The 19363-nt window shown below is 35.5% G+C and overlaps 1 protein-coding gene across 1 annotated transcript; it reads right to left on the bottom strand.

Annotated features, from left to right (window-relative positions):
• Positions 1–170: 170 nt before the first annotated feature.
• Positions 171–3389, bottom strand: LOC108992536. Its single transcript, XM_018967139.2, has 5 exons — positions 2094–3389; positions 1818–1931; positions 1266–1420; positions 968–1172; positions 171–867 (listed from the first exon to the last, which is right to left on the bottom strand). The coding sequence occupies exons 1-5, from the start codon at positions 2715–2717 to the stop codon at positions 700–702; spliced, it is 1266 nt and encodes a 421-aa protein (XP_018822684.1). The 5' UTR covers positions 2718–3389; the 3' UTR covers positions 171–699.
• Positions 3390–19363: the final 15974 nt, after the last annotated feature.

Raw genomic sequence — 19363 nt, 5'->3', positions numbered from 1 at the left:
AATTCTAATTATATTCTGCATTATTCAGAAAAGTGCATTTGGAGAAATATATTTTCTCCTATTAATATTTTTTTCTTTTTTTTTAGATTAAAATGTACTTTAATATGAAACAACAAGATAACCTAATTTTGTCTTTAAAGAACTTTTGTCTTTTGAGACTATTTAAGTACTTTTTACTAACCTTAACTATCATATGATTGCAACACCGTAAAATCCAGACAATTTAGTATTTGACAAAGAAAGAAAATCTCACACATACATTCTCTCTCTCTCTCTCTCTCTCTCTCCGGGTACAGGGGAGCCCTTCCTGTGGTCACTCATCTCCAACGACAATGAAGGTCAGATATGAGAGGACCCCAGCCAAACAAGGAGAAGACAAAGCACAATCAGATTCCCACAATCCACTTACAGATGATTGTTACCAATCTCGTGCCTGACCCATCCTCCATGTACCAAACCAACCATGACTTCATGAAACTGCAACACATTCAAACAAACAAAATCTACTTCTCCCTATCTTCCTTTGATCCTCAAGCTTACATAAGCATATTTTGTTATACATTGAATTTAACCTGTTGCAATATCCAAAAGAACAACCAAAAAAGCTAAAGATTATCTCTGGTATTGTCTCATACAGAGGAACAACCAGCCTGCCAAATAAACTAAAAGACATGGGCAGAGACAAATGGACAAAGCCATTTATAACTTCAAATTGAGATCAATACTTTCTCCTACTCCATTACAATTGTTCATTGTGGTCGTTGCTTGGCCAATTTGCACCTTTGCTGGTGGGAGGAAGCAATAAAAAGGTTGTTGCTGATCCAACTGACTTGGCAACTGCTGGATAATAGGGTCTTCCACAGTTCCCTTTAACAAATTAATAAATTAAACAACTACGGAAAAACTGAAATATAGTGAAGCGTAAAATTTCTAAAATCAGATATGGCTTTTTGTTCTTTGATCTTACTTGATATGGCAGTGATTCAAAATCAGGGAATAAGGTGTCTTGCAATGCTAGACAAGCTGAAAGTGGCTTGAGTTTTGAGCTTCGACATGTTGGTGTGGTTCTGGGAGGAGATAGCGAGAGAGACTTTCCTTTCAGAACCTCATTTCCTTTAATGCTTGTATTTGACTCCATTTTGGAATAGGAAATTGAGGATGAAGGGCCTTCTCTGAATTGTGAAAAAGAATACAACTTACGAGATCAGACAACAATTTTAACATTACTAGTAAAGATCAACATATAGATAAAAAGTTTGCTTCACCTTAAAATCAATTTTCTGGCCTTGAAATTAAACTGTCCTCCGTTTTCAGATGAGGCTGATTTATCTGATCCGATAAGGGTATGTAATTTGTAGTTGAAAGGGGGGCCTGGAGAATCGTCTAGAAAGAAGGGATATGGTCTCTTCATGCCAACCATCTATACTACATTTAAACAATTAGTCCATGAGAAAAATATCCATATTTTAGATGTTTTAGTTGAAAGAATAAAATGAAATCCCAAGCATTGCATGGTAACAGAGTCACATACATGTGCGAGCATGCGAGCGTGTGTGAAACAATTACCATGTAAGCTCTCAATTCAAACAATGAAAAGGTTTTTGAAAATTTAGACTGAAGCCATTCTACTATTAGCTATTTACCTGTAAACAAGAAAAGAATGGAGAAAAATAACAGCTAGTTTGAAATGTTACTATACGAGTGAGACAAGGCATTTATACCAACTTCCATACAAGACTACAAAAACTTGCCACTATAACTCATGGTTCCATGTTTAAAAGATTGGGATCACCAAAAAGTATGCAGGTTTGATGTACCTTCTCTTCCTCTGACCACGAAGTTGTATAATTGCCATAGTAGCTTTGGTTTGAAGGGGGCTCCATCTGAAAACTTAGTACTGACGATGATGAAGTTCCTGATGAGACATTCACCTGCACGTTTCATACACCAAAATCCTCTTCAAATCCAAGATTAAAAGGAGGCGCAAAAGCAAAATGGAGTAAAAATGGCATAGTTGAAGGAATGAAACCCATTATTTCTTTTTTTCCCGGTTTAAAAATGTATATACATAGCACAGGAAGAAGATGTTTTACCATCGAATGAGAAGGATGCTGATATTGCTGCGTTCTTTGCATCAAACTAGGGGGAAGCCAAAAATGGTTGTCCGATTCATAAGGCAAATTCAAATTCGACCGAAATGCCAATCCTGGATCCAACCCAGAACTCTCCTTCTCCGGATCATACTCATTAGTGTTCCACAATTTTGGCACACAGCCATACCCAGGAACCGAAATCCCTGACCATCCGGCTTCAAACCCGCCGCTACTAACCGTGCTTGAATTTCGTACATCGATGTTTTGGACCGGTTGAGGTGGCCTGATCATCGAATCTAGCGATGAAAGATGAGCCGGGGATGGAGAATGAAAGGGAATTGAGGATGAAGATGGATTTGAATGGTGGTAATTTGGAATTGGCAAAGATATAAAGGAAGATTTGGTCGGTGAGACTGAAGGTGGAGATGACAAAATAGCGTCTTTCTTTTGCTGTTCTTCTAGCCTGATCTTTTCAAGCTGTGCCACGCCAAGTCCTCTCTGCGGGGCTTTCTTTTGCTTGGGGTTTTTGGAAGATCTAGCAACACCTCCAATATCAATACTACCACCAACACCAATACAACTACTGCTCTTGCCACACTTTTGAGGTTGTTCCACCTGATCCATTATTGTTCTTTTCCATCTAAGTTTATAAAATCTCAAAATTTTTGAAACAAACCCAGATGCAAAGATACAGAGAACGACCAAAGTTTTTGTTTTTCATGCTTGTATTGCTTTACTTCTGTTTCAGTCTTTTTGAGCCATTGTCTCTCTCTTCCATTATCGTTTCAAGAAAATTTGAAGCAAATACAAAGATTTTAAAAAGAGAGAACCAAATCCTAACCTTCACAAAGTCATTGTTTTGAAATCAAGAATTGGAAGTAAATCTTGTATGAAAATTGAAGAATCGAGGCAGGAAAAAGTTACCCAAAATCTCGCGGGTTAACGAATTTGAGGAACAATCCCAAAAGCGTAGCCAAGTTTTCAGCAAAGACTGAAGAGGGATGGAGAGAGAGAGAGAGAGAGAGAGAGAGCAGAGTGTACAGAGAGAAGTAACTTTATATGTATTAGAGGTTTCTGATTTTTCTCAGACCCAGTTGTTTGTCTGAGAGACAGATCAAAATCATCAGATATAGATATATGTCAACAAGAACAAAGAAAAAAAAGCCTATATTTTTTCAATATTCAAACCATGCAAATCTAAAGCCCTATGCATATGATTCTCTCCCATTTATCGCCCAAATCCTCGCTCCACTCCTAGTTTCCTTCCTAGACCGACTCTCATGAACTCTCTCTTTCTCTGTGAGATCCAATTTTCCAAAGGCCAATTTACTTGTATACTCCATGCCCTATGGAGCATATATTAAGTTACTTATCATATCAACGCAACACACGTAATTAGTTATTTTTATCGTTTTATTTAAATATATATATTTACACATCGATATATATTTTTAAATAGAAAAATAAAAATAATAAATTACATATTAATATGTGGTGCAGGTTATGATAAGTATAATTTTTCATAAAAAAATTTGTGAATTTTTTTTGTTATCATTTCATTTCATTTCTTTTTTTCTTAATTTTTAATTTATTTTTTAAAATATTATTTTGCCAAATAAAACTACTTTAAATTTAAAACAGATTAGTCGATACTGTGGCCTGTGGGAGATGGGAATTGCACTTCTTTCCGCTTCTCAGTGGGGAACAGCCATTTTTTCCTAAGTTTTTAAACATTTTATTTATTTTCTAGGTTCATAAGTTTGTTGGGTTTATGCAGTAGGTTCTCTTCTTGACAAGTATTGCAGTTATAATTTTTTTTTTATAAAAATAAATTTATAAATTAATATAATTACTCATAATAAAAATAACTTTACAATCTGACATACCATATCAAGTCACGCTAACTTGTAAATTTATTTTTGTGAAATTCTTTAATGCGAAAGCATTTCTCTTTTATTTATACCTTAGCTCTTTTTTTCGTCATTCTCATTTTTTTATTATTAGATTAATTAACTGAGTAGTTATTTTAAAATGATTTTAAAACTTCCAAAAAACATTTTGATATATTTTTAACGGAAAAGAATAAAGAAGTCCCATAAACCTAAAGAAAAACTCTAAAGTGAAAAATAACAGTCCAAAAATCAAACCGCATGATAAGGAGGTGTTTCCTTTGGGCTTGGCCGCTTGAGGTGTTCTGTGACTTTTGTCCCATTCGGGGGAATGAATCGGCTGGGGTCCAAATTGAGTGGGAATTGGATCATTTCAGCTGGATTCGAGCTTGCATGGTAGGACTAGAGGCCCCAATTTGCAATTACCATTAATAATGATCTCAATCTGTTCACTTCACAATGACTCTCTGTATATATTACTTAGGATACATCTTTCATTCTATTAGTACAATAGCATGCTTTGATTGGCAGTAAAAATTTAAATCTTACAAATTAAATCTTATCACGTAAGCAGTATATACGGTATGCCATTCGGATACTAATTGGTTTTTTTTTTTTTTTTTAAAGAATAGGTTCAAAATAAAAACCAATTCATATGGAGCAAATTCTGATCAAGCTGTCTTTGTGGCTACAAAAGTGAGGCTCAAGTTGGTACAAATTTAATACTGGAATCCATCACATGAATTTTCCAATCTTAATACCTTTTACACACTAATCAGACATTGATAAGTTTCCCTATCACCTCAAAAGGATAGGCCCACCTTTTGTCAAATAATAATTCATGCTTGATCTGTACTGGAAACTTTAGATCCAAACAACTAGAAATGCATCAGATCAAATGTGGGAAACAATTAGAGGTCGAAATTATTGGGATTTCATATCTTTGATAAGCATGCCAAAGATCATAAGAGATGCAAAAGAGTAAACTATATTACATAAAAAGATATGAGTGTGTAAATTTAATAAGATTCACGTGTAAAACATTTAAACTGATAAATAAATTTCAACGTTAATAGTATGAGTGGTGCTACATCCATAGGTGGATTCCACCCATGGGTGCTACCGACAAGGTCAAATGGATTTTTTTTTTTTTTATACATTTTTTTTTATACCCTTCAAAATTTAAAAAAACATTTACAACATTATTAAAAAATATTTTCTTAATGATGAAGTAAAAACAATATTAAAAAAAATTAAAAAAATGATCGGTGGACTAAGCATTATTCTAATATAGTCATTACAAGAAAAATAAATATTTATAAATAATTATTTGTGATAAGAATGATTATTTGTGTAAAAAATAAACTCATTTTAATAAGAAATAATTATTTTTGTAGGAAATAATTTGTCACAAATAAACAATTTTCTTATAGTAAATTTACAGAAATGCATTTAATTTAATTTACATACAAATATAATTTAAATATCTTGCATGGGATTGATATATATGATCATTTCATGCAGTTCCGTCATCATTGAGTCCATCATTTCCATGCATAGAGCTATTTTCCTTATATAAATTATTATCTATAGTAAAAAAGGGCCATAATATGTTTGGCTAAGTACATCTGTTAATGTCCTATACTTTCAACAAAAAATTAGGCATCTTTCTATTCCATCTCTTCCCCACAAGCATCTAAAGAAACTCAGTACTGTTAAGTTAAAAGGTGTTAGCGCAGCTGATTTCTCAGTATCCTTGCACAAAGGCTCCCAGCCTTTACTCACTGCCAGCGTGTCAAAACAGAATGCTCAGTGTGAAGAAGAATCCTCTGCACACATGCATAAAGGCTCACAGCCTTCACTCATGCCCAGTACGTCAAAACCGAATCATCTCACAACAGAAAAGGCAAAAGACGTGTGAGGCAATTCCAGAAATGCAACCAACGAATCTTCTAGAAATATTCTGTATCTTGGTTCTGACTTGTCTATAAATAGTATTCAAGCACTATGTGCTATTGTAAGGGAAAACGGTACTCTGTAATCAACTCAGAAATAGTAATTGTTCATTGAGGCATTTCAACAAATGATTTGCATTCACAAAGCATTGCTGTTTCTTATCATGGTATCCAGAGCCGTCTAGGACCTCTGTCCATTTACGATCCCTCCATGGCTCCCCCACCTCCAACTCCGTCCCTCACTAATACTGCTGCTCATCTCCTCACAGTCAAACTCTCTCACGATAACTTCCCTCTTTGGAAAGCTCAACTTCTTGCTTTCCTCAAAAGCCATCAACTCTTCGGCTACGTAGATGGTTCTTTTCCTCCTCCCCCTCCCACCATTGATGACAAACCCAACCCAGCTCATACCTCTTGGCTTCTACAAGATCAGATGATCATTTCTTCTCTTTACTCTTCTCTCACCGATAACATTCTCTCTCAAATTGTTGATTGTCCAACCTCTCATGAAATTTGGACTACTCTTAATAACCTCTATTCTGCTCAGTCCACCGCTCACTTAATGCAAACAAGATACCAATTGGCCACATTAAAGAAAGGTTCCGATTCGGTTTCTACCTATTTTCACAAAGCCAAGTCGTTAGCCTCTTCACTCTCCTCTGCTGGTCATCCCCTCTCTTCGCACGAATTCATCATTTATCTTTTAACTGGTTTAAGCTCTGACTATGAATCTGTCGTTTCTTCTATCACCACTCGACCCGAACCATTATCCTCCTCTCAAGTCTATAGTTATCTGCTAAATCATGAATCTCGTCTCACGCATCAAACCCAAACTACTCTATCTGCTGCGTCGTTCTCGGCCAACTCTACCAATTTTCGTCCAGCTTCAAATTCCTTTCATCAAACTCGTGGCCGTGGTCGTGGCCGTGGTCGAGGAGGTGCCCGTAATTCCTCCTCTGGTCCTCCCAATTTCTTTTCCTCTCAATCTTCCACAAAACCCACTTGTCAAATCTGTAATCGAGTTGGTCACTCTGCGTTTCAATGTTATCATCGCTTTACCCACAATTATCAACCATCCCCACCCCCGTCTCTTACAGCTCACTACACCTCCATTCCCAACTCTTCAAATCCGTCCAATTTATGGTTTCCCGACTCCGCTGCTACGAACCATTTTACGTCAGATTTCTCTAACTTAAATTTAGAGTCAACACCTTACACTAGACCCGATCAAGTCTCTATTGGTGATGGATCTTCTCTACCCATACAAAATACTGGCACTGGCCTTCTTCCCACACCTACTGGCAAATTTCTTCTTCGTCATTTAATTCATGTTCCTTCTATTTCTAAGAATTTATTATCTGTTAGACAATTTTGTCTTGATAACTCAGTTTTCTTTGAATTTAATTCTTCTGGTTTCTTTGTGAAGGATTTGCATTCCCGGGAAGTACTTCTTCAGGGCTCCGTTAAGAATGGCTTGTATGTGCTTCCATCACATGAAGAGTCCATTTCTGGGTCCACTAGCAACACTCAGCATCAAGCTCTCATTGGTGAAAGAACTACTCCTCAAGTTTGGCATTCCCGCTTAGGCCATCCTTCTTCCCATGTCACATCTTTTACTATTCGTCAGCATCATCTACCCGTCACCTCTATGTCTACTGTTTCTCTTTGTAATGCTTGTCTTCAAGCAAAATCTCACACTCTTCCTCACCCTCTCTCTCTCTCTAGATCATCTCATGCTTTTCAACTTTTATTTTTAGATGTTTGGGGACCAGCTCCTGTGCTATCCTCTAGTGGTTTCAAATTTTATTTTTCCATTGTTGATGACTTTACTAAATATATTTGGTGTTTTCCTTTACATTCTAAATCTGAAGTTTCTACTCTTTTCTTAGCCTTTATTAAATTTGTACAAAATACTTTCTCTAAAAACATTATTGTTGTACAAACGGATTGGAGTGGAGAATTTCGCCCCTTTTCTTCTCTTCTTCTTAATTATGGTATTTCTCATTGTGTTACCTGTCCTTATTCTCACGCTCATAATGGGAGTGTTGAGAGACGACATCGTCATATAGTAGAAACCGGGCTCTCTCTTCTAGCCCAATCTTCGGCTCCTTCCAAATTTTGGGCTGAGGCTTTTCAAACGGCCACTTATCTAATAAATAGAATGCCTACTCCAATTTTAAAAAATATTTCTCCTTTTCAAACTTTATTCAATCAACAACCTGATTACAAATTTTTGCGTATTTTTGGGTGTGCGTGTTGGCCTAATCTTCGTCCCTTCAATCGTCATAAAATGGACATGCGTTCTCAACTTTGTGTTTTTATTGGATATAGTTTAAATCACAAAGGCTACAATTGTTTACACATTCCTACGGGTAGAATTTATGTCTCAAGAGACGTTCGGTTTAATGAAAATTTCTTCCCTTTCTCGGTCACCACTTCATCTCCAAATAATTCCAACTTTTCATCTCCATCCACTTACACGCCCATCTCCCTTTTTGGATCTGCATCTCAACCCATATCTCCCGATCCCACCAACGCTCCATCTCCTCATATTCCTTCCTCCCCTATCGGTCCACATAGTAGCCCATTACCTATCTCTCCTTCGGTCCAGCACTCTTCCCCTCATTCGGCCCATCTCAGCCCATCCTCTCCAACCCGATTCAATAATACTTACTCTCGTGTGTCTTCCTCCCCAAACCCTAGCCTCCCTTCTGCGCCGAACTCATCACATATTCCCCTATCGCCTGCGCCACACTCACCTAATACTTCATCCACTCCTGCGCTACCTTCACAAATTCCTCACACCTCCATTTCACAAGATCCTACAATCTCTCATCCCATGTTGACCCGATCAAAGACCCATAACTCTCGACCCCTTCAACGCACAGATGGCACTCTCTCTTGGCCTTTTCCCAAACCTTCTGCCTCCATAACCGAATCCACCACCATTCCTGAGGAGCCAACCTCCTATACAGTGGCTTCACAATATCCGGCTTGGCGTGATGCCATGAATACCGAATTCGAAGCCCTTTTACGGAATCACACCTGGGATTTAGTTCCTCCCTCTTCCAACCTCAATATTCTGGGTTCTAAATGGGTTCTTAAAACCAAAAGACATGCTGATGGAACCCTCGAACGACGAAAAGCTCGGCTTGTTGCGAAAGGGTTCCACCAGCAAGTCGGTTTTGACTATTCCGAAACCTTTAGTCCTGTTGTTAAGCCAGTCACCATTCGTTTAATTCTTTCTCTTGCAGTGACTTGGAAATGGCCTCTTCACCAATTGGATGTGCAGAACGAGTTTCTACATGGGGATCTGGAGGAGGATGTCTTCATGCATCAGCCAACTGGGTTTGTAAATCCTGACTATCCTCATTTTATTTGTAAGCTCCAAAAATCAATCTATGGTTTGAAACAAGCCCCGAGGGCTTGGTTTGCTAAGCTGAGTTCGCGTCTGCTAGATTTAGGTTTTCATGCGTCTGCGTCTGATTCCTCTCTATTTATTCTGTCTAATTCAATGATTTCCATTTATGTCTTAGTTTATGTTGATGATATTGTGGTTACAGCTTCACATACATCTTTAATCACTGACTTTATTCTTGCTTTACGTCACTCATTTCCGGTTAAAGATCTTGGTATTCTACATTATTTTTTGGGTATTCAAGTTTCTCGAAATTCCTCTGGTTTGTTTCTTTCCCAGCAGCGTTATATTTCTAATCTTCTTCACCGCACAAATATGCATCAATCAAAAACAATGAACACTCCAATGGCTTCCTCCACTCGTCTTAATGCTGTTGATGGACCCTCCTTTGAGGATCCACAACTTTATAGAAGTGTTGTTGGAAGCCTTCAATACCTGTCTTTTACTAGACTTGACATCTCCTTTGCTGTTAACAGAGTCTGTCAATACATGCATAATCCTCGTCTCACTCATTGGCAAGCTGTTAAACGCATTCTTCGTTACCTTCGTTTAACCTCTTCCTTTGGTCTATACCTCTCTCCCACTTCATCCTTTAAAATCACTGCCTTTTCTGATGCAGATTGGGCTGGTTGTCCGGATGATCGTAAATCTACCGGAGGTTTTTGCATCTTTTTTGGCTCACATTTAATTTCTTGGGGTTCAAAGAAACAACCCACTGTTGCAAGGTCCTCAACTGAGGCCGAATACAAGTCGGTAGCAAATACGACTTGTGAAATACTTTGGTTACAATCTTTATTAACTGAATTAGGAATTGTTATTACTGATATTCCTACTTTATTTTGTGATAATCTTGGTGCTACTTATCTCTCGGTCAATCCTGTTATGCACTCACGCATTAAACATGTTGATTTGGATTATCACTTTGTTCGTGATCGTGTTGCTGCCAAATCTCTTGCTGTTAAATTTCTCCAAAGCAAAGATCAAATTGCAGATATTCTTACAAAGCCGCTCTCCTCTATTCGTTTCTCTCTTTTACGATCAAGCCTCACCATCATGGAGGTGCCGCTTGTCTCGCGGGGGGATGTTAGCGCAGCTGATTTCTCAGTATCCTTGCACAAAGGCTCCCAGCCTTTACTCACTGCCAGCGTGTCAAAACAGAATGCTCAGTGTGAAGAAGAATCCTCTGCACACATGCATAAAGGCTCACAGCCTTCACTCATGCCCAGTACGTCAAAACCGAATCATCTCACAACAGAAAAGGCAAAAGACGTGTGAGGCAATTCCAGAAATGCAACCAACGAATCTTCTAGAAATATTATGTATCTTGGTTCTGACTTGTCTATAAATAGTATTCAAGCACTATGTGCTATTGAAAGGGAAAACGGTACTCTGTAATCAACTCAGAAATAGTAATTGTTCATTGAGGCATTTCAACAAATGATTTGCATTCACAAAGCATTGCTGTTTCTTATCAAAAGGGAATTTGCTACACATAGATGATCATGATGATTTTCCACGAGCATGATGATGATTTTCACATGCAAGTCATATATATCATATGTATAACTATTATAATAAGCTTTTCGTTGGGTGTACTTGTAATGGGAGGCCAGCTAGAGAATTCATCAGTGTAAAATTGTAAATGCACAATATCATAGTTTTTTAGTAAAGTGATGAGAAGAGTATCGTCATCAAAGATTGGTATCTCACTTTGACAAGTACTGAAGTTAAACTAACATCGACTTTATTTATGAAAGTCACTAAAATTTTTATAATTGCAATTTGAAATAAAATCAATTCAAATAAAATATTTAAAGTAAAGGAAAGTTGTTTAATGATTGAATCAATGAGAAAAAAGAACTTCTAAGAAATCAATTTCACCTAATTCCTCACTATACTTTTTTCATCTAACTAATTGAAATTAATTATCTCTGTTTGTTTGCAAATTCTCTAAAGTAATCCAAAGGCCTCTTTCGATAGTCATTTGGAAATATTCTTGTTCGTTATTTACAAAAGAGTATGCAAATTAATAAAGTAAAGAAGCATTAAGATCAATGATTTTGAGACTACATAGATTCATATAAGTCTTTCAATCTCTATATTTACTTATACTGAAATATCCAAATTCTATCTTATAACTCCCACTTTTGATAGCAAATTATAAGATCAAAGTCATCTAATTAATGATCAGTCAATTAGAAGCAATAAACTCAGAATAAATCAGACTTTGCATAAAAGAAATGAAATGAGATTGATTTTGAAAATATGCATGTTTGTTTTGAAAAGAAATCTGAAAACAACTTCAAATTTGTTTTCTGACGAGAATATAAAATTTATGAAAATTTGTGCATGTGATGCGAAAATGTTATGAATTTGTTTTTGAATATGTGAAATGATCTGAATTTATTTCAGTACTCTGTTTTGATATGATGTGGCATCTGAAAAACCTTTAGCATAACTTTCTAATTTTTTTTTTACTATGATTCTTGTTCTGATATAGTGATTCTGATTCTATGTTGCTCTGATATATGACATTGTCACGAGATATAATAATGACCTTTGGCGCTGTCACGAATTTAATAGTGACTTATGACCTTGTCATGGGATATAATAGTGACTTTTAGCTCTGTCACGGGATATAATAGTAACTTCTAGCTCTGACATGTGATATAATAGTGACATCTAGCCTTGCCATGAGATATAATAGTGGTCTTTATTTTTAGTGCAATCATTTTGGTAACATGGTGATTTATGGTCTGCTTGACTATCCGTAGAATGCACAACCCTACCACATGGGTTAAATATGGTCTCTGTTATGATATAATACGATAGAGTTATACTACACAGCTTCCCACTGTTTACTCAGCTTCCGCACTCCAGCCTACGTGGCTTTTTTTTTTTTTAAAGTTTAAACGGGCATTTCATAATAGTTCAATAACATTCAATTTCAATTTCAATTTCAATTTCAATTTCAGACCCTCCCCCCGCGTTCTCTAGCTCGTCCTCCTTTCGCCAGCCTCACCCTGCGCTCGCATCGTGTGGCTCCATCACTTCAGCACCATATGGGTCTACTATCAAGGCTAACAAAAGTTCGAAGCTTCTCCGGCTTCACCATTTTCGCATAGCTTCATTCCTCCACTGGTATTCTTCCTGCCGGCACCCACTGTCGTCGTGTGTCGTCTGGCTCTGTCAATAAGGGTAAGAAATGAAAGAAAATGGTTTTTATTTTTATATTTTCGTTTCATCTCTTCATTTCTAGCATTACTCATATTGTGTATTTTTGTGTTGAATGGATCTGGGATTTTGGCGTTTGTTTGATCTGTGTTTTATGGATTTTTTGGGTTGTTGATGTTGTATACTCAAATAATAACTGGGATTTTTTTTTATTTTTTCTATTTTATCAAGTGGGTGGCAGATCCATGTTTCCTGATCATTTACGGTATCATTGTCATTTCACTGGTTTCAAAATTTCAACTAAGCATTACAATCGTACTGCCTGTAGCACACATACCAGTTTCTGAATAGCTTATATAACCTATTTTGAGAAATCGAAGTGTTCCTTGAAGGTACGTTATAGCTTCTGGAATAAACAAGTTTTTCCCAGGCCATAGTGCTAAGATATAGTGTGATTCTTTTCTTCCATTTCTTAATCTTATTCTCATTTTTTTTATAATATTTTTTGTGCACTTTGTTCGGTTTGTTCTCATAAAAAAGTTTTAATTGGAAACAGTTAAATTACAGATGTAAAAATCCTTTATTCTCTTTGTTGCTGAGCTTAGATGGGTTTAGTAGAAAAACTACATTTGAAATAAATGGAGCTTGGCAGCTAGAAAGAAAAATAAAACGTAAAATTATGGGATATGCTTTCGTAGCATGTGTGGGGATGGATAGACCAGGAAGGAAAAAGGTAGAAGAGAATCAATTTCAGTATTTTAAGAACAATTACAAAATTAGTTTTACTTATTATAAAGGCCCTTGTTAGAATTTGGGGGTAACTTTTCATTGTTCCAAAAAAAGGAGGTGGGATATTTTTTTCTTTACAGTGACTGTCTATGGTTTCAAACTAAATACATCATGAGAAATCTTTTTTGTGAGGCAAACTAGAATGGTCATTGCATTTAAACTATATGAGGTGTTTTCGAAAAAGTCAAGAAATTGACTTCTCTTGTGTGTTAATCCTTGCCTACCTCATTTTACGGGGTTGAGTGTCCAAGATAGAAGCATGAGAAAAGTTCATTGAGTCTAACTTTGATGCGGGTTCAAAAGACACTGGTGTCAAGCTTAACATTTGCCTATAATCATTCCAACATTTCATATGCCTTGTTATGTAATATAAGAAAAGAAAGCTGATTTATACTGGAAGTTATAAACTTGATTTGTGTGTGAATTTGTTCTTTACCTTACCTATAATGATGAACCCTGTTTATGAGATATTGGAGAGGCAGTTATCGGGTGGTAGCTACTGCCTTTGGCTGAGATGGTTGCTAGTTTTCTTGGTGAGTTTGGTGGCTTTGTTAGTCCCAAATTTTGCCGACTTCTTGTCTTTGGTTGAAATTTTCCATATGGACAGTTTTTGTTTCTTTCAAGTAGTGATCTTTGGCACTAATATTAGAGCTGAGAAGATTTACAACAATAAAACATGAACTGCAATATTTTCCTTTATGAAACATGGCAACATTTTCCTTTATTGCCCAGAATTTTCAAGTTGTGTTTCTTTCATGCATGCAAAATTTCCTTTATGAAACATGAATTGCAGCACTTTTGAGGGTGGCTTTGTTGTTGGGTTGATAATCGTATTCAATAACCATTTCTTTTATGTTTCCAGTGCAGCGGATTGGGTAATTGCAGCATACACGATGAAATCTAAATGAGCGGCATATGAGTGTGGCTTTGTTGTTGGGTTGATAATCGCGGCATTGGGTATTTTGTGTAATAGTTCTGGAAGTGTACATAGGAAAATATGGTATTGTTGGTGTTGGTATTTTTGGAAATGTAATAGTTCTAGGAAGTGTAACTAGGAAAATATAGTATTGTTGGTGTTGGTATTTTTGGTCCTTTTGGAAGTGTAATAGTTCTGGTATTTTAGCTATTTTTGGAAGTGTAATAGTTCTGGAAGTGTACATACACAATTCACAAATATTTAATATGATATCTGGAGGCGTTGGTAAATTATTGTATTTTTGGTAGCTTGGTGTAATCAAACATGTACATACACGGATTCTGGGAATCTAAAAACGATGTTCTGTTGGGTGATTTTGTATTACATTTTGTATAAGCTGAAGATGCATTTCTTTATGTATTTGGGAGTGATTAGAGAAAGCTGAAGTTGCATTTCTTTATTTATGTATTTGGGAATGATTGTAGAAAGTTGAAATGCATTTGGCTACTGTTGTAGGAAGTTGAAGATGCAACTCTGTTGTTGGGTTGACTAAAGAAACTTGTTGAACTCATGAACTTTGTCACTCTTGTTCAGAAAAATATCCTTATGTATTTTATCAAAAAATCTGCACAATGGTTGCTGTTGTGGTGTGTTATTACTATATGTATTATATATACATTAAAAAACAGAGCACACATATTTGGAATATAGACAAGTGGGATCATTTTAATGCTTTTTATCTTCATACCAGCTCCAAAGTTTGTTTCCACAGAAAATAATTGATGGGGGATAGGGATCAAATGCATAAATATTGCAGATATTTACTGAACAAGATAGCACCACCATATTCATTAAAATCAGTGAATTGAGTTATGTATTTGGCTACTTGTTGGGTTGACTGTAGAAAATTACTGATTTTGGTGGAAATGAATCCAATTTAATTAACATGAAAGTGTTTAAAAATAATAAAGTCACTAAAGTACTGCATTCAACGATTCCTTCCAACAACAATATAAAGTCACTAACAACATATTTCCCAATAATTTCTTGTAAGTAAAAATATTATATATATCAAAATGAGTTACCAAGTACACTAAATGTATACAAGAAAACACCTAGCCCATTTTTTAGAGCCCCTAATGACCCAACAAGCCATAGAAAAACAACAAAAAATACACAAACCCAAAAACAACCCAACAGATTTCCCAATAATTTTTCTGCCTTACAAACACTAAGTCCCTCTAATAACAAAGTCATCAACTGGTTGGTCGATGTATCCCAATTAGTTGGGGCTTCACTATGATCTCAATACACACGAACCGCTACATATTTGCTTCTTGCCTTCGAAGCTCGACTTGATTGTTGTGGAGTCCCAACTCTCTCTTCCAAATCTCTTCCTCTCTCTTTTGAAAATCTTCCTCCTTAACAATTCAGTTTTTCTCTCCATCTATAGTTGCAGTATGGTAATCTCTGATTCTAAATCTAAATCTGTCAACCAACAATATGCATAGCAGAAATAAGCTGCAAAACATATAGTGAAGTCATAATTCATGGAGTGTAAAAAGTCTAAATTGGAATGAAAAGCAAAGGACTGTAAGGTTGTTTTCTAATTTTATGTATATTCAAATGGTATTATCATTGGAGGGAAATGCAGCTCCTACCTCTCCCTTCCACTCGTGCACAGATTCAATTGTTGAAAATGCAAAATACACATTACTCAAGGAAAGCCACAAATGAAATAGAGGCATGACACCATTCTTCATGATTCTTTCTACTTCTCTTATGTTATAAAAAGTTCCAAAGCTACAAAATACCTTAATCCAATTCCACCATGATACCAATTACCACCAGAGCCAAGCCTAGGTAATCAACTACCAATCCAAAGATAGAGGATTTTTTTTTTTTTTTTCATTTTGGTAGTTAAAAAGACCAAGTACAAAAGCAAGTTGAGCAAAGGCTTTATGATTTATTTGTTTTCTTCAAATGAGAAATTCTTCATAATTACACAACTCATTAAAACTTACCTATGTGGTAGCTGGCATCCAACACAAATTTCATTAATAAAATAGTTGCTAATTTTAAAATCAAACCTAAAACAAGACAATAACAAATTTAAATGCCCAACTGTTCACAAGCCAATGTAATTACTGTCAAGAAAAGATTCAGAGCAAACTCACAAGCCTAAGCATCTTAGGATCATCACTGAAAGGGACTTTTGATGCAATAAGCGTTACAACGCAGATGAAGAATGTATCTATGTGCATTTATATTCACTATGCATCTAGCGGCTATTCAAGATCTTAATTGTCTTAGTTAAATCTATAGGAATCTAATCAATCAAAGATATTACACAAACTAAGAGTTAGAGAGAGAGAGAGAGAACTCACTTTTGCTGGGGGCTTGGTCTAGGTGAGGGGGGGCTTTGCAGAGAAGGTAGAGTGTGTGTGTGGGAAAGGGTAGAGAAGGGAGAGTGAGGATAGATGGTTTCGCAGAGATGGAAGAGTGAGGGTGGGGGGGATTTCGTTCGTTTGGGTGAGGGAGAGTGAGGGTCTTGCTTTGCAGAACCGTGATGTGGCTTTCGAACTGGGTTCGCTACATCAGGAGTGTGGTGTGCGACCCACAAATCGGAAGCTGGGTAGACTTTTTCAATACGATAAGATAAAAATGTTCAGTCATGTTATGCCAAATGGATCTTTCAATATGAAGAGTTGGTTTTGAATATGAACGGTTTGAAATGTTGCTCTGATTTTCTGATAGTATGCATTTTGAGATCTGCATATTGAAACTGAAATGTTTTGTTTATGCATTCCAAACTCTGTGAAGATACTCATGTTTATATACTAGTATACGTTCTCTGCTTACTGAGTTGTTGATAACTAACCCCTTATCTCCAAACATTTTTCAGACGCTGTGGATGGTTCAGGTGAGGACTAGGAATATAAATTGTGATCAAGGCTAAGCTGAGGATAGGGTGTTGGGCAGCTTAGGGTACTACTATTAACAGAAAGATTTCTGATGTCTTTTAGATATGTTTATGTTTTTGGTTTAGTAAGACTTACAGATTTATCAGTCATTTATGTTGAGACTATCGGGAGATTGTGGCCCCTTAGGTTTATGTTATTAATATAGTGATGACTTTGGGAAGATTATTATGTGTCTATTTGGAAAATATAAGATTGATTATTGTTTTCGAAATCTTTGGGGATTTTAGATGTATTGAGAGACAAGTTTATAAGTGACATGTAGTAATTCTCCGATTCATCCGAGACCGGCTCTATATATATTACTTAGGATACATCCTTATACTATTATATTATAGTATAATTTGATTTGCAGGAAAAATTTAAAAATTTGAATCTTACCAATCAAATCTTATCATGTAAGAATTGTATATGGTATGTCATTCGGATACTAATTAGTTTTTTTTTTTTTTTTTTAATGAATAGGTTTAAAATAAAAAAACCAATTCATATGGAGCAAATTCTGATCAAGCTGTCTTTGTGGCTACAAAAGTGAGGCTCAAGTTGGTACAAATTTATTATTGGAATCCATCACATGAATTTTCCAATCTTAATACCTTTTACACACTAATCAGACATTGATAAGTTTCCATCACCACAAAAGGATAGGCCCTCCTTTTATCAAAATAATAATTCATGCTTTCTGTACTGGAAACCATAGATCCAAACAACTAGAAAGGCATAGATTAAATGTGAAAAACAAGTTAAGCATGCCAAAGATTAAGAGATGGTTTTATCTTATCTCATTGTTTACTATTTTTTTAAATATCCATATAAAATATAATTAATAATTAAATTTTTTTCAATATCAAAATAATAATAATAATATTAAAAAATAATATTTTATTTAACTCATCTAAAATCATCTCATCTCACTATCTAAACCAGCTCATAGCCATCTCGACCTTTTTATCAAAGGACCCACCCAAGCAGCTAGCCACTGCAAACCGTCTTTGACTTACTGATGAAACAACTTTAGTCTGCTAGATTCTTGATCAGGAGGACAAGCAGTGGAGCCTAGGCCTGCATCAATCACAACATATGATGGCCTCTTTTGTTGTTTAAGGTGCCATGAATATATGCAGGTATTTGATCTTCATTACGATCATTCACTTCTGGTACAGTACCTGCATGTTTGTTTCGATCTTGTTTCTTCATTTCTCTTCGGCAGTTAATTATTGGTGGTATGGGCTATTCATTTCTGAAAACATGATCTAGATCATCCATTGGTGGGAAGCTTTTGAGGTTGATAGGATAAATAATTTGGAGGAGGAATATCAATCTTTAATTATTTTTGTTATAAGTCCCTATGATTGGATGCCATATATATAGACTAGCTATATAGGCTGTTAGGAATTAAGGCAATTCCTTGCTTGCATGCAGGTAGATCTGATGTAATTCCCCAAATATGTTAATTAACACTAAACACTATATATATATATATATATATATATATATATATATATACACACACACTCTCTATTATAATAAATGGTTATCTAAATGTAATTCATTATCTTCGCATGTCATAGGTTCTTCCTTAGTAAGTTTGGTTTTCTGTGGTTTTCTTTTACTCATTGGATATTATTATTTGTTTGTGTGCTATTTTTGCAAGTGTTGGTTTGTTTATGGGGTTCGTTCTGTTTTTGTTATTGTAATTTGAACAATAGTGATTAATGTTTTATTTTGATTGGTTGTTTAGGTCTTTTTGATACCATGGTTTTGGTTTTATGTTTATTTGTATCACCTAAGTGTTTGGTTATAACCATGGTTTTCTTCTATCACAAGTGATGGCTATCAATAAAATTGAGGTACCGGCCTTTTTTTTTTTTTTTTAAAGAAATCTAACTGTGAATAGTAACTTTTGTTGTTTTTCTATTAACTTTTGTTATTTTTTCATTAAGTCTTGTTTTACCAAAAGGCCTGTAAAACCCTTGACCATTTGACATGTACCTCCATTTTAGAATTTAATAAATGATATTTTTTCACCAAAAAGTCCTTAAGACCCTTGACCATTTGACGCGTAACTGCCTTATAGAATTTAATGAATGATCATGTTTTACCGAAATACCTTTAATATTAAATTAATAATATTTTATTGTTATATAA

This window comes from Juglans regia, chromosome 9, assembly GCF_001411555.2.
Source record: "Juglans regia cultivar Chandler chromosome 9, Walnut 2.0, whole genome shotgun sequence".
Taxonomy (NCBI): domain Eukaryota; kingdom Viridiplantae; phylum Streptophyta; class Magnoliopsida; order Fagales; family Juglandaceae; genus Juglans; species Juglans regia.
The sequence above is the reverse complement of the archived record's forward strand: the minus strand, read 5'-3'. Positions and strand labels throughout refer to the sequence as shown.